The following is a 14591-nucleotide window of genomic DNA, read 5'->3' as shown; positions in this document are numbered from 1 at the left end:
GGGGTCGCTGCGGGCCCCGCTGCTCCCACCCAGGAATTGCCCTAGCTTCTTTGTGACTTGCTCCAGATTCCAAGTCCCAGTTGCCGCTTCCAATTTGGCAAAGCTTTTGTTTTTTGTCCGCATCTTTGGAGCCGAAAAGTCTGGGAGAGCAAACTGGGGTTCTGTGGCAGGTGGTGACCTGCCTTCTAGCCATGGCCTATGCAATGGAATTCCCCAAATGTAGGCCAAAGGCTTAGTTTGTGGGTAGCCAGGAAAAGTGGACAATGATGTACCAGTTTATTTTTCCAACCGCCCTAAACCATACCTGTTTTAAGGAGAAAAAATAATTCTCAGAGATCTTCCCAAATCACACAGTGTAGTGCAGATTGCAAACTCGAGTCTCTCTGCTTCTGAAGCCTGGGTGTTTGCCTGAAGCCTCCAGTATAGTCAGGCTCCCATTTTGCCCACTTGGAACTGTGAAGGCAGGAATTGATCTACATTCTTCCTAATGTATGCTGGAGGCAACGAAAATGTAGAAGATATTCAATTAATACTCATGGGTTGGTTCGACTAATCTCAAGTAGTAGCCAAATTTTGAAAGCTTTTCTAATTCTTCCATGAGACCTGAACCCAGGAATCATTTTCAGGTAAAAGAGGTCACGATAGAATCAAGTTGGGAAGAAAAATATGGAGCACATCTTCCTTTTATCCCTTTTACTCCACTGCCTCCAAATGGGTCAACATTGTCAACAACAGGGGCCAGAGCAATAGTACAGCAGGTAAGGTGCTTGCCTTATATGTGGCCTACCCAAGAATGATTCTAGCTCCCTAAAGGGTCCCCTGAGTCCGTCTAGAAAAAACCCTGAGCACAGAGCCAAAGAGTAATAGGAGTAAGCTCTGAACACAGCAGGTGTGGTATATACACACATGTGTCAACAAGAGGTTTGAATTATGAATCATTCAAACATACATGAACACATTGATTTTTTTTTTTTTTTTTTTTTTTTTTTTGGTTTTTGGGCCACACCCGTTTGACGCTCAGGGGTTACTCCTGGCTATGTGCTCAGAAATCGCCCCTGGCTTGGGGGGACCATATGGGACACCGGGGGATCGAACCGCGGTCCGTTCCTTGGTAGCGCTTACAAGGCAGACACCTTATCTCCAGCGCCACCTTCCCGGCCCGAACACATTGATTTTAAATTCAAGGTGAATGTTTACCCATATCAGAGACTCCAAAATCTTTTCTTTCAAGTCAATTTTTTACCACTTTGTTTTTAGTTTTTGCTGTTTTGTTTGGACTTTTAGCTTTTGTTTTTTTGGGCCACATCTGGCAATGCTCAGGGCTTACTCCTGGCTCTGCACTCAGGAATTATCCCTGTGATGCTCGGGGAACCATGTTGGATGCTGAGGATTGAACCTGGGCAGGCCACGTGCAAGGTAAACAACCTACCACTGGATGGTACATCTCTCTGGCCCCATATTTTTTTTTACCTCTTTATAACTAATTAACAAGATATAAGGGGCCGGGTAGGTGGTGCTGGAGGTAAGGTGTCTGCCTTGCAAGCGCTAGCCAAGGAAGGACCGCGGTTCGATCCCCCGGCGTCCCATATGGTCCCCCCAAGCCAGGGGCAATTTCTGAGCACATAGCCAGGAGTAACCCCTGAGCGTCAAACGGGTGTGGCCCAAAAACCAAAAAAAAAAAAAAAAAACAAAAAACCAAGATATAAAAATTCAAATTCTGGGGCTGGAGTCATAGCACAGTGTTAGGATGTTTGCCTTGCAACATTGCCAACCTGGAATGAACCCAGGTTCAATCTCCAGCATTCCATATGTTCCTCTGAGCCTTCCAGGAGCAATTTCTTTCTTTTTTTTTTTTATTATTATTTTAATTATGACAACAAAGATGCAAAGAAAGAGGACCGGGTAAAGTTACAGTGGAAGCCCAATCACCCATAAACAGAATTCTCGGTAGTCCCATTGATGATATCCCAGCCTTGAACTTTCAGCCAAAGAACATTAAGAAAAACAAAACTGAACCCCTGTACAATACAATTACTTTGTCCCTCAAATCCCCAGTTGTAGTACATACTATTTCTTAGCAGCACACAATATAATCTAAAGACATTAAACTTATGTAACTCCTTAAATATTGAGGGCAACGTACATTTCTCTAGTTCCATGCACATGCTAACTAGTTTAAGTTAACATCAAAAGTTTTAGTGGCTTGTTTTTCTTAAGAATTGGAGTCAAGGGAACATAGTAAAAAATGGAATTAAAGTGGCATTTGTTTGCATAGGCCCACCAAAACATAAGGGACATGGAAAGACAAATTATGGTCTAAATACAAGGAGACCTTACCCCTGAAGTTTCCTGGCACAGGACTGACTCTGGCTCCAGGCAAATTAGTTTGTTCAATTCAAGTCATCGTCTGTAGTGGCAATACACCTCCATTCCTCACATAGTCTCTGTTGTTGGTATCATGCTTCTGTATTAAAGATCCTGGAGTCTGCATCTCCCGTATTGCAGTCGGGAAGGTGCAGAGCATCCTCTCGTTTCACCTCACACTTAAGGGGGACTAGAGAGAACCATGTCCTGTAGAGCAGGTCATTGTTGCTGTCAAGTCTTCTCAGTGTAAACGGAAGTCTCTTTTTAAGAGGTCGATGTCAGACCCTTGGTAGTGTCTTTCCTGGTAGAGGACTGCTTCCAGCTGTTGCTGTAAAAGACCTTGGATGTTTCGTAGTTAGCTTGCCTGTTTCCGTCGTGAATGAAGGATGCCCATTCTTCTGAGGCCTGTGCCAGGTCATTATATCAATGTTCAGGGTGTAAGGTACATTGTACTGAGATTTATTAGATAAGAACTTATCTGTATGTATGATATTTTCCCATTTTAATGCGTCTATGCAAACAAGAATCAATGCCATGGGGCGTTATTGGTGCATCTAGGGGCACTAGGAACAAGACCAGCAATTTCCATGACATAGTTCAATCATAGGCATCAAACTGGGGGACAGTTCCACCAACAATCCTTACTGAACAGCTTACAAAGAAAAGACAAGATGAAAAGTGAATAGAAACATCCTGGTAGAAGACTATATAGAGTGTTACATCAGCTAAAGAAAATACCATTAAAATATTCAAAAGATATATGTGTTCAATTTATGTCCTTCTAAATAGTTCTGGGATTTGTTACATATACTGTATGTCTTAGGTCAGTGATTAGAACTATGTGTTACTGAAGTTAAGAAGGGTAAATCTGGGGTACTGATGGTTCGAAGGAGCAAGTGTTCCGCCTCCGCGCGGTTTACAAAATGTAGACTGGTATGAAATTACCAGTGACAGACTGAGTATAACTAAGCAGCTATCTGCCACCCACCAAATCAAACTCCACCCCCTAAGTCCCACCCTAGGCCTGTCCATGCCGGCTAAAAATCCTGCTCCGGGAAGGGAGGGAGACCCTCCCAAGCCCGGAGTTCAGGGATTTGCTCCCCACCCTAGGCCAGGGACCCGGCCCGGACCGGCCTGGGAGTGGGGAAAACCCCGGGTGCCCCATCAGCTCCTCCCAGGAACCCACCTGGAGATCTGGAGGAATGGGGGAGAGGGGCAGGAGCAATTTCTAAGTGCAGAGCCAGCAGTAACCACTAGCACCACTAGGTATGGATCAAAAACAAACAATAAACAAAAAATCAAGTTCTTCCACATTCTGACACTTGCTATTATGCTGGCTTCTAATCTGAACCTTTCTACTGGGGGTATAGTAGCTCCTGGTAGCTTAATATTTACCTTGCTGTTGTCTAATGATGTGAAGCACCTTTTCATCTTCTAGATGGACAGAGGACATTTGTTTATGTTCTTTAATAAGGGGCCTCGTTTTTATTGGGTTATCTTTTTTGGGAGGGTTCGTTTTAGGCCACCCCAGGGGGTGCTCAGGGCTTACTCCTGGCTCTGTACTCAGGTTGGCCACATGTAAGGCAAATGCCGTATCCACTGGACTATAGCTGTGATTGTAGGTTATATGTCTGTTTGTTGATTTGGGGATCCACTTTTTTGTATTAACACAGTTTAGGTTGTGGGGATCAACCTAAAGTGCCTTATAGGCATATAGTATATACTTTACCATCAAGCCAAATCATCTGTCCATAACACATACAGTGAGGATATGTGTGGATTTTGGAGCTACTCCTTCTAGGCTCAGGGGCTACTAAGTTTCTTGCTTGCTAGTCACTCCTGGCAGTGCTCAGAGGACCTGTGGGGAGAACTGGACACAGCAAAGATGCTCTCCAGCCTGTTGAATTATACCTCTGCCCCCGCCCCCAACCTATTTCTGACCCAGCTACTGTCCTATGTTTTTTGGCTAGGGATGGAATCCAAGACCTCACACATGAAAGGCAAGTGCTTCCCATCATCTACTCCCACACTTGTTTTTGGATTGTTTTATTTTGGGGCCAGCACCAGTGATGCTCAGGCCTTAGTCCTGGCTCAGCTACTCAGGAATCACTCCTGGTGGTGTTTGAGGACCATATAGGATGGCAGCGATCAAACCAGGTCGGCTGTGTCCAAGGCAAGCTCCGTCTAGACTCTCTTCGGACCCTCCCATTTTGCACCTTACTGCAGCCTTTAGATGCTGATGGGCAAAAAACAAACAAACAAACAAAAAACCCTCTATGGAATGTGCATACATCCTAGTGGGGGAGGTGAATTCCAGGAAACATCACAAACATCACACACACACACACACACACACACACACACACACACACACACACACACACACACACAGTAGTTTTTTGTTTTTGTTTTTGTCTGAAAGGTGGACTCAAGTAGCCAGGAGGTGGGGGAGCACAGCCTTTTTCGGGAACCCGAGGCTGGCGGAGCGGGGGCGATGATTACTTCGGATCTAGGCCCTGGGGGGTGCGGCGATGACCTGGGGACTCAATAACCCTCAATCAGAGGCTTGTTTATGGGGATGCGACCGAGGAACCTGGAGGCGGGCGGCTCGCTTGCGGCCAGCGCGTCCACTCCACCGAGTCCCCCACGACCTCCCGAGTCCCGGCCCCGGGTGACGTCGCCCTGGGATCAGCCCCAAATAGCTGGCTCCGCCTCTTCTCCCGGCAGCCCCTGCAGCCGCACCCCGCCCCGAGTGACAGCCGGCCGGGCCTCCCGGTGTCCAGGGGTTGCCGTGCAGCTGACGCACCCTGGTGCGCACCGCGGGACGCCGCGTCCTACGCAGCAGCAGCCGCCGCCGGCAGCCGGGCTGCGGGTGCCGGGCGCTTCCCGGCTCGGGGGGCAGGCGCCGGGCGCTGCTGGAGAACAGGGACACCCGGCCGAGGAGGTGCGGGAGGGGTAACCCCGGTCAGGCTAGGGCTGCCAGGCTATCGGGGTTCCCAAAGACTGGCAGGGCCTGGACCCTAAGATAGCCCTGGCAGCGGCTGCGGGAACCGATAAGGGCGCCTTAATCACCAAATCCTGTGATGTGTTTTGGCTGTCACCTGGGATGGGGGTGAGGGTTTCCAAAGCCCCGGGAAGATGGAAGGGGGCTCGGGTCCGATTCCTTCTCTCCCGCAGCCCCAGAAGGCCCGCGTGACACTGACCAGTTGCTATGGCATCTTACTACGAGATCCTAGATGTGTCCCCAAATGCCTCGCCTGATGACATCAAGAAGGCGTAAGTGCCTGGATCGAGCATAGAAAGCTTCTCTTTCACCCCGTGTACCCGGCCCCCCTGCAGCCAACCTGGGTGCCAGGACTGCAAGAGGGCGTGGGTGGGTATTGGAGATGACACCTGTCAGGAGGAAGGAGACCCCTAAAAGGGGAGAAAAGCCTGGCGTGGTGGCGTTTTGGGTCATCCACGGCTTCCTCCTGTTTCAGTCTTTCCCCACCTGTGGCCTTTCTCAGCTGCCCTTTGATGTAAGCAGGAGCCCGTGCTCAGGTCCCCGATGTAAGCAGGAGCCCGTGCTCAGGTCCCCTCTTTCCACCCCCACATTCCACAGATACAGCATGGCAATCTTCCCCATTCAGCCCTCATCACGGTACCTTATTTTAAGACACATCAGAGGGGACTGTGGAAGGGTGTTTAGATCCCTGCGCAGGTGTGTGTGTTTGGGGAAGGGGTGTAAACTGTAAAGGTCTTGGGTGAGCTGATGGGAAAGTGGGTGCAGCTGGCCCCTAGTGGGCTGCGCCTGCGCTTGACCCCTGACACTTTCCTCTGAACCTTCCTCCTGCAGGTATCGCAAGAAGGCTCTGCAGTGGCACCCTGACAAGAACCCGGATAATAAGGAGTTTGCCGAGAAGAAATTTAAGGAGGTGGCCGAGGCCTATGAAGTGCTGTCGGACAGTAAGGGTCAGGGTGGGCGCAGGACTCACCCATTTCTTACCTCAGGCCCCTCCTCCCAAAGCTCTTGTGGGGTTGTGTGGAAGGTGTGGGGGATACCCCTTTGGAATTTAATAAGCACTTAAATTCCAACCTAGTATTTAAATGTCCCTTCCCCCACTTTTTATTTTTGGACCACACCCGGCAGCACTCAGGAGTTACTCCTGGCTCTGCGCTCAGAAATAGCTCCTGGCTCAGGGAACCATATGGGATGCCAGGGATCGAATCTGTGTCTGTTCTGGATCAGCTGTGTGCAAGGCAAACACCCTACCACTGTGCTACCATTCCTAGCCCCCTATTTCCCCTTTTATGGCTCCAATTCAAGTGAGCACTACATTGTGCAAAGCAGTTTTTATCGCTGTTGCCCAGTTTTCATGTCTGCACCTTGATTGTGGGGATTGCGACTTGGATCCAGATATCAAGGATTAGGGTTAGGGCTCTCTTCCTAGGGAGTGTGGGGTTTTCCTCCTGGGATTCATACAGCCAGGTAGGAGGTGAGATTAATCACTCCCATTTTACAGGCAAGGAAACTGAGGAAGAGAGAGGTGCAGTCACTTGCTCTAGGCCACACAGACCTGGCATAGGGAATCCAGGTCTCTTGTTCCTTCATGCATAGAAACCAAACCTAGTTCCTTAAATGGTTGCAGTCTTGAGTGTCTGTGGGGAACTGGAGAGTAGGAGAATCCAGGTGGACCCAGGTCTCATTCCCATGGATTCTCTGATTCTGTTCAGGGAAGACCAGCATTAACTAAGTAAATTCACCTTCAAGATGCCCCATGTGGGGAACCAAGGAAAAAGTACCAGGGTTCAGGCATAAGCCCTCCACTGTGTGATCCCTGAGCTCTGGGAGCCTCCAATCACCACACAGCAAGCACCACCTCTTCCACCCTCATATTCAACCTCTTGCCAGGTTGACCCCTGAGCATTGCTTGGGAGGTCCCCCTTGCCCCCAAAATGCTCCCTAAAAAGACTATCACAGAGGGAGGAAGGTAGTGATATGACGGGAAATGATGGGTAAGGAAAAGACATTAGGCAGGCCCTGGATACATAGTACTGTGGTATTTAGGGGTCCGTATTGTTGATAAATGTCCCCTATAGACTCTCACCTGTCACCACCAGGCCGATGCTCCATTGTACCCACTTCATAGATGAGCCTCTGAAAGGCTTAGCTGAGTTCCCGTGCACCCCACTGTCTCCTCCTCCTTCCCCAATGCCAGCGTCCATCTCTGGGCAGTCTGAAGGTCTCACCCAGTGCAGGAAAGTGACTGAGAACTCTCTTTGCAGAACATAAGAGGGAGATCTATGACCGCTATGGCCGGGAAGGGCTGACTGGGGCAGGTAAGTAGAGCCTAGGGGTCCTAGGTGAGTGGAAGTGGGGCAGGGAGTGGGGCAGGAGGTTCTTGGCAAGCAAGCAGACTCTCATTTCTGCTTTGGAGAGGGACTAGGTGGGTTCTGGCTCATGGCATAATCCACTTGCCTGTCTGCGCCCCTTCTGCTCTCCAGGATCTGGCCCATCCCGTGCAGGCACAGACACTGGCCAGGGTGGGGCCCCTGGCTTTGTCTTCAGTTTCCGTAGCCCTGAGGAGGTCTTCCGGGAGTTCTTCGGGAGTGGAGACCCATTCTCTGAGCTCTTCGGTGAGTGGATTCACTCTGCCCCTTGCCCCATGGGTGGCCTGACCTTCCAGTAGGGAAGGAGACCTCAGAGTTGTGGGCCAGGAAGGGAGTGATGTCCCATATACAGGAGGTTTAGCAGGGGTGGACCATGTGACAACTGGGACAGACCCTTTCAAGTCAATTACCTATCTGGCCCTGGATGGAAATTTCAGACTCATGCCTACTTAAGTGACAGAAACAGGCTGGAGAGCTAGTACAAGAGCATAGGGTGCTTGCCTTTCACACAGCCAAACTGGATTTGATCCTGGTATCCAATATGGTCCCCTGAGCACTGCCAGGAATGATTCCCGAGAACAGAGTGATGAGTAAGCCCTGAGCATCACCGGGTCTAGCCCAAAACCAAAAAAAAAAAAAAAAAAAAAAAAAAAAGAAAGAAAGAAAAAAGTGACAGCAACAATAGCATATTGTTAGGTCACCACTAGGGCTAGTCACAGAGCATTGTCACATGACATTGGGCACGGCCCAGCATACCACAGATGCTGTTTGGGAGAGCGCTAGCTAAATCGGTCGAGAATTTCCCCCTCAGCTGCTAATGAGTTCTGCAGAGTGGGGACCTGTGTCCCAGTTACAGAGAAGTAAATAAAGGCACAAAAAAACTTGACTCCAGTCACAGAGCCACTGGCAGGCTCTTTGAGACCTGTACCCTGTCTTCCTCATACTGAGCCCCGTTATTCCCCACATTCCCTTTCCCTCCATTTGTTCTTTATTCTGGGAATATCACATGACAGAGGGAATCAATATGAAAATAAGCCCCAGCAAAAACATTAGTAAAAGGATCCGAAGTGATAGCACAGCAGTTGGGTGTTCACCTTGCACGCAGCTGACCCAGGATGGACCCGGGTTTAATCTCCAGCATCCCAGATGGTCCCCCGAGCCTGCCAGGAGTGGTTTCTGAGTGCAGAGCCAGAAGTAACCCCTGAGCGTTGCCAGGTGTGATCCCCCTCCCCCCAAAAAATTGGTTAAAAAAAAAAAAAAAAAAGCAAAAAGCTTAAAACTGGATCCTGTTATTTAGGAGCTTTGAGCTGTCAGGGGCTGGAGAGATAGTACAGTGGTTAAGACCTTGCATGTTGGGCCCGGAGAGATAGCACAGAGGTGTTTGCCTTGCAAGCAGCCGATCCAGGACCAAAGGTGGTTGGTTCGAATCCCGGTGTCCCATATGGTCCCCTGTGCCTGCCAGGAGCTATTTCTGAGCAGACAGCCAGGAGTAACCCCTGAGCACCGCCGGGTGTGACCCAAAAACCAAAAACCAAAAAAAAAAAAAAAAGACCTTGCATGTTGCCAACTCAGGTGGTTTGATCTCTGGCATCCCATAGGGTCTCTGGAGCACTGCCAGGAGTGATTCCTGAGTGCAGAGCCAAATACCACCCCAGCCCCCCACCGAAGCCTCACCCAAATAACTCTGAACTATAAAGCAGGGTTCTCACCTTTTGGTGTCCCCCTTCGCTCCCCCAAATAGTGCCTAATAGTATTGTTTGTTGCAGATGATCTGGGCCCCTTCTCTGAGGTGCAGAGCCGCCTCTCCCCACGCTCTGGCCCTTTCTTCACCTTCTCCTCCTCCTTCCCAGGCCGCTCTGGTAAGTGCTGGATCTTCCCATCTTTGCAAGTTCTGCCCTCTGCTCCAGGGCAGCTATTCAGAGGACACACACCCCTAGATCCCTCAGAGCAGGGTCTCTGTGACTGCAGCTGCTAGGAACAGCTCTGTCTAACAAGCATCTCTTCTGTCTCTGCCAGATTTCTCCTCCTCATCCTTCTCCTTCAGTCCGGGCGCTGGGGCTTTCCGTTCTGTTTCTACATCTACCACCTATGTCCAAGGACACCGCATCACCACACGCAGGTGAGGCCTCCTTCTGGAACCTTCCATGAGCAGGGGAGGGTCGTCAGAGACTAGCACCATCAGGTGCCCCAGGCCCCAAGGTGCTCTAAGAGAAATCTCCCTATGTCATGCAGAATCACGGAGAATGGGCAGGAGCGAGTGGAAGTGGAGGAGGATGGTCAGCTGAAGTCAGTTTCAATCAATGGTGAGAAGCCAGTTCTGCACCCCAGTTCCTGATGGGAAGCTTCCAATCCCAAAGTACCCCAATTCCAAAGCAGGGTGGGGGAACAGGGATGGAATGGGGACACTGAGTGATGGGAATTGGCCACCAGAAACCACTGCATGTCAGAGAGCTGCCTGGAATCCCAGTAATTTTGCATTTGCTGCTGTGCCCCTCGTTTCTGGAGCAGCCAGGGACAAACTCTGTGTTGTGTGTGTGTGTGTGTGTGTGTGTGTGTGTGTGAGAGAGAGAGAGAGAGAGAGAGAGACAGAGAGAGACAGAGAGAGACAGAGAGAGAGACACACACAGAGAGAGACACAGAGAGACAGAGACAGACATTTACCCTCTGTTATTTGAGGAGACTGTGACTTAAGTGATACCCTGTGAGGGCCATAACTGGCTGTCTCACCCTTCCCATGCATAGGTGAACGTGTAAGTGCCTAGGTCTTTGGGGGCAGCAAGTGTGCGTGCATGTGTGTGTGTGTGTGTTGGGTGGCTCATCACCCATCACACACAAAATTAAATGGACTCTCATTTAATCACTGCATAGTTTGCCTAGGGTGGCCTGTTTTTGTTTGAGAGAAAGGAGGGAGGTGGAGGAGCTAGCCCCACATCCCATGGTACTGAGCACTGGCTCATGTTCACAGCCCCTACCGTGGACTCACACCACCTTCCCTCCTGCAGGTGTCCCTGACGACCTGGCTTTGGGCTTGGAGCTGAGCCGGCGGGAGCAACAACCGTCCATCAGCTCCCGGGCCGGGGGCGCGCAATCGCAGCTGACCCCTTCCTCTCTCCGTAATGACATTGACCTCTTTGAGGATGAAGACCTACAGCTGGCCATGGCCTACAGCCTGTCCGAGATGGAGGCCTCTGGGCAGAAGCCGGCAGGTGGGCGGGGGGTGCAGCCACGCCGCCGCCAGGGGAGACCCGCGACCCAGGGCCAAGACCCGGGCATGGGGGGCCACCAGGGCACTCAGGGCGAGGCAGCCAGACCTGCTTCATCCCCAGAGAAGACCTCTCGTTGCCTCATCCTCTGATCACCAACCCCACCTGGTTGCCCGCCCCCCTTAACGCTCAGGCGAGCAGGGTGCGGCCTGGCCTAAGCCCCAGAAAGCCTCTCGCCATCTTGGTGCTCCATCTGCAGGTGTCCAGTCTCCCCCCCTGGAGAGTCCACTCAGCCAGGGTTGGGGGGACCCTCAGGTCATCAGGGGACAGTGGGGAGCCAGGATGTTCTTTATGGCACCTGGGACTTTTCTCAGGCGGGGGGTTCTGGCAGGGTCTTCAATGCCCAGGTCTCTGCCTCCTGTGTGACTGGGGTATCAAGGAAAGAGACTGGACTCGGCTGGGCAGGGCAGTGGGGTGGCTCTGAGCCTGAGCTACGTCTCAGCTCCCCAGGCAGTCCTGCTGCTCTTACTGTCCACACACCTCACTCCGGTCCTGTGGCCACTGCGTGTGTGCACACTGACCATCTCTGCTTCCTCCTGGCGCTGCTGCTCCTTCCTTGCTCGCTTGCTCGCATTTGCTGTCCAGCTAGGACCCCTACTTTCCCCCTCCCCCCCGAGAAGCTGCCTGCGTGGTGCAGATGTGGCTGTGTCCCCCCCCCCCCCCAAATAGGCTAGCTAGGTGGGGCGGGCGCCTCTCTGCCCGTCCAGATTCGGAGCCGGAACCCACTCCTCCTCCCTTCCTCTTGCTGCCTCAGCCGACCCCAAGCCTCAGGACTAGGCAGAGGTGAGGCCGATGAACCTTGAAGAGGTGGGCTAGGGCCAGGGTGACCTGGAGGGAGGCCCAGGATGGGGACTGGGTCCAGACCGACTTGGCCATGCATCAGGGCGCAGGGAGAGGTCACAGGGCTAGCCCAGGTCTGCATGCATGGCTTCTCCCTCCACGGCTGGCCACTGACCCTCTCTTCTGTTGCCGTTTCTTGCTCTTCTTCCCAGATGTGTTCTGAGCACGATGTCCAGGATCCAGAGTCGCTGCACACTTACAACAGGACAGCACCCGCACCCCTGTGCGCTGGGAAGGGGGACCTTCCATTCCTCTCCCTGACCCACCCGTGCAGCGCTAGAGCTGGGCCTGAGTGTTGGGGGGCGGGGGCCGGGGGGTAGGTGCCCGTAGTCTGTCTTAGCCTGTGAACTCTAAAACTGGGTGTTTGGTGCTGTTTCTCGGAGACTACAAGTCCCAGAATGCAACGCCTCCGGCCTCATTTCTGATAGGTCAAGCTTGTGGGAAGCGGGGACGGGGCCTGGTGGGCATCTTGGGATATGTAGTTCCAGCGCAGGTGGCTAGCCTAGCCTGGGGACATCTTCTTGTCATCAGATTTGTCCTTGAAGGTGGGTGGGGGACGGGGCAGGCGGATGTAGATGAAGGGGGACTGGGTTGAGCTAGGGTCTCTCTGACGCCTCTTACTAGTTAGTGCCCTTGTGCCATCCACGTGAGGCTGTTTTCTTGGGGCAAGCCTAGGGTCTGAAGAGCAAGCCAGGACAGGATAGCTGAAGGCTGGCAGAGAGCTTGGAAGGGAGGGCCACTCTCTGGTGGGGTGTGTGTGCGTGAGTGCGTGCATGTGCGTGCGTGGCCGAGGTTGGCATGTGATAGGCGCTGCGTGGGAGTGCATGTGCGTGCATGCATGCGTGTGCGTGGCCAGGGTTGGCATGTGATGGGCGTTGCAGCATGTTGCTGCTTGTCTCTGGCTTTTTGGCCTCTGACCCCACCGCCCAGTGCTCTCCATCAGCACCGCATAGCTGCCTGGGAGCCCTTGGGCCAGGGAGGGGACTTTGCTAGTCCCTGTGATGAGTAGTCTCAGAGACCTGCCCAAGCTAGCCTGGCTGGCTGTGCTGAGACAAAGGGGAGTCTTGGAAGTAAATAAAGCTGAATTGTGAGAATTGGGGTGCTGTGTTCCTGAGTCTCCCAGGACTTGGAAGCCAAGTGGGGCCAGTGTGGGACACGCCTGCCTTTATTGCCCAGATGGCTCCAGGTGGCTCCGTGGATAGAGGTCTTTTCTCTCAGGACTGCCATTGACTGACTCATATAGCCATGGCCATAGCCAGAAACAAGCCAGATAAGATGCAGAGGATGGGGCCCGGAGAGATAGCACAGCGGCCATTTGCCTTGCAAGCAACCGATCCAGGACCAAAGGTGGTTGGTTCGAATCCCGGTGTCCCATATGGTCCCCCGTGCCTGCCAGGAGCTATTTCTGAGCAGACAGCCAGGAGTAACCCCTGAGCACCGCTGGGTGTGACCCAAAAACAAACAAACAAAAAAAAACAAAACAAAACAAAAAAACAAATAAAAGATGCAGAGGATGAGGAGAAGGGGTAACTGGGTAGCAAGAAGCAGGTGATAAATGTGTGTGGCCCTTGGTCTTTCCCCTTTCCTTAACTCCCAGTAGGGGCCCTGACTCAGATCTACCTCTCCCAGCAGCTGTGGCAATTCAGTCTATCCATGGGGTCAAGCCACCTCCCAAGTCCCTAACTATGTTTTTTTCTTGGGGCAAGTCTTCCATGTCACTCTCAGTGGCCCCCTTACTGTCACGCTGAATCTCTATGGAGGGTGGGAGATTATCTTTCAGCTGTGTTAGCTGTGGCTTGATTCAGAAGTACTGCTCCACCTTCTGCTCTCTGGGCATGGTCTGGGGCTAATACTGGGTGCTCTCAGCAGACATGGGAGTATGTCCTGCATGTGCATTTGGAGACGAACTTTGGAACCCACCAATCCAAGAAATGCCTGCAGATGCCCTTCCAGCTACAGAAGTCTTACTGGGCAGGGTGGTCGCTTTCAACACCACCATCTCAGATTGTGCTGTTTGCTTCACCTTCCAGAGCCAGAAGGCCTTGTCTGGATCTCCCAGCTGGAGCTGCTCTGGGGGGCATTTGAGCCTCTATCTCGGGAGACAGGCTGCTAGAAGGCTCTAAGGTGGTGGATTTGTCCCTCGGTTGCCTGTAAAATGTCACTTGTATGGGGCAAAGTCTTGGCAGAGATAGTCCCTGTGTACAACAGACGGTTCACCTCTCCTCACCACAATTTTTAAATTTTTAAAAATTCTTTTGGTTTTTGGGTCATACCTGGCAGCGCTCAGGGGTTACTCCTGGTTATGAGCTCAGAAATTGCTCCTGGTGGGTTCCAGGGACCATATGGGATGCCAGGATTTGAACCACTGTCGTCCTGCATGCAAGGCAAATGTCCACCTCTATGCTATCTCTCTGGCCACCCACCACCACACTTTTTAATTTGCAGAGATGCAGTCTTGGTAGGGTTAAGAGAATGTAACTCCCAGGATGTCTAGTCTCAAGACTTTTTCCTCATTTCTTGCCTTTGTCTTGGGCCATGTCTATTAATTTTGCCAAGGGCTGCCTTGGGTACTACAGAGCAGAGGTTTTCAGAACCTCTGAAAACCTGGAGGGAAGGGGACAATAGAGCCCCTGGCCACCACTGGGTGCCTGATCTCAGAGCCATTATACACACACCAGTGGTGCAGAGCATGGGTGGTCTGAATCAGCACAGGGCTTAGTTCCAACCACCCCCAACCATCCCTGTTTACATTAT

General features: G+C 51.8%; 1 protein-coding gene and 1 long non-coding RNA gene across 4 annotated transcripts; both read left to right on the top strand.

The window, feature by feature from the left end:
• The first annotated feature begins 5099 nt into the window (after positions 1-5099).
• On the top strand, positions 5100-12241 carry DNAJB2 (DnaJ heat shock protein family (Hsp40) member B2). Of its 3 annotated transcripts, XM_049768573.1 has the most exons (11): positions 5100-5308; positions 5542-5640; positions 6200-6309; positions 7630-7683; positions 7849-7980; positions 9501-9593; positions 9751-9853; positions 9967-10037; positions 10737-10940; positions 11752-11780; positions 11990-12241. In XM_049768573.1, the coding sequence occupies exons 2-10, from the start codon at positions 5576-5578 to the stop codon at positions 11772-11774; spliced, it is 855 nt and encodes a 284-aa protein (XP_049624530.1). In that variant the 5' UTR covers positions 5100-5308; positions 5542-5575; the 3' UTR covers positions 11775-11780; positions 11990-12241. The 3 variants fall into 3 exon arrangements, 2 of the variants coding, with proteins under 2 accessions (XP_049624530.1, XP_049624531.1); XR_007492873.1 differs by having other exon boundaries at positions 10737-11780; XM_049768574.1 differs by lacking the exon at positions 11752-11780.
• Positions 12242-12530: 289 nt separating this feature from the next.
• Positions 12531-12935, top strand: LOC126001340 (uncharacterized). Its single transcript, XR_007492874.1, has 2 exons — positions 12531-12651; positions 12719-12935. It is a non-coding gene; the product is annotated as an uncharacterized LOC126001340 (long non-coding RNA).
• Positions 12936-14591: the final 1656 nt, after the last annotated feature.

Source organism: Suncus etruscus, chromosome 2 (assembly GCF_024139225.1).
Source record: "Suncus etruscus isolate mSunEtr1 chromosome 2, mSunEtr1.pri.cur, whole genome shotgun sequence".
Lineage (NCBI taxonomy): Eukaryota > Metazoa > Chordata > Mammalia > Eulipotyphla > Soricidae > Suncus > Suncus etruscus.
The sequence above is the reverse complement of the archived record's forward strand: the minus strand, read 5'-3'. Positions and strand labels throughout refer to the sequence as shown.

Bases quoted from the DNA above. Each gene is read 5' to 3' on its own strand.
- DNAJB2 (XM_049768573.1), top strand. From the start codon at position 5,576: ATGGCATCTTACTACGAGATCCTAGATGTGTCCCCAAATGCCTCGCCT. The intron at 9,854-9,966 runs GTGAGGCCTCCT...TATGTCATGCAG, and splicing joins CACCGCATCACCACACGCAG to AATCACGGAGAATGGGCAGG. The intron at 10,941-11,751 runs GTGGGCGGGGGG...TTGCTGCCTCAG, and splicing joins CTCTGGGCAGAAGCCGGCAG to CCGACCCCAAGCCTCAGGAC.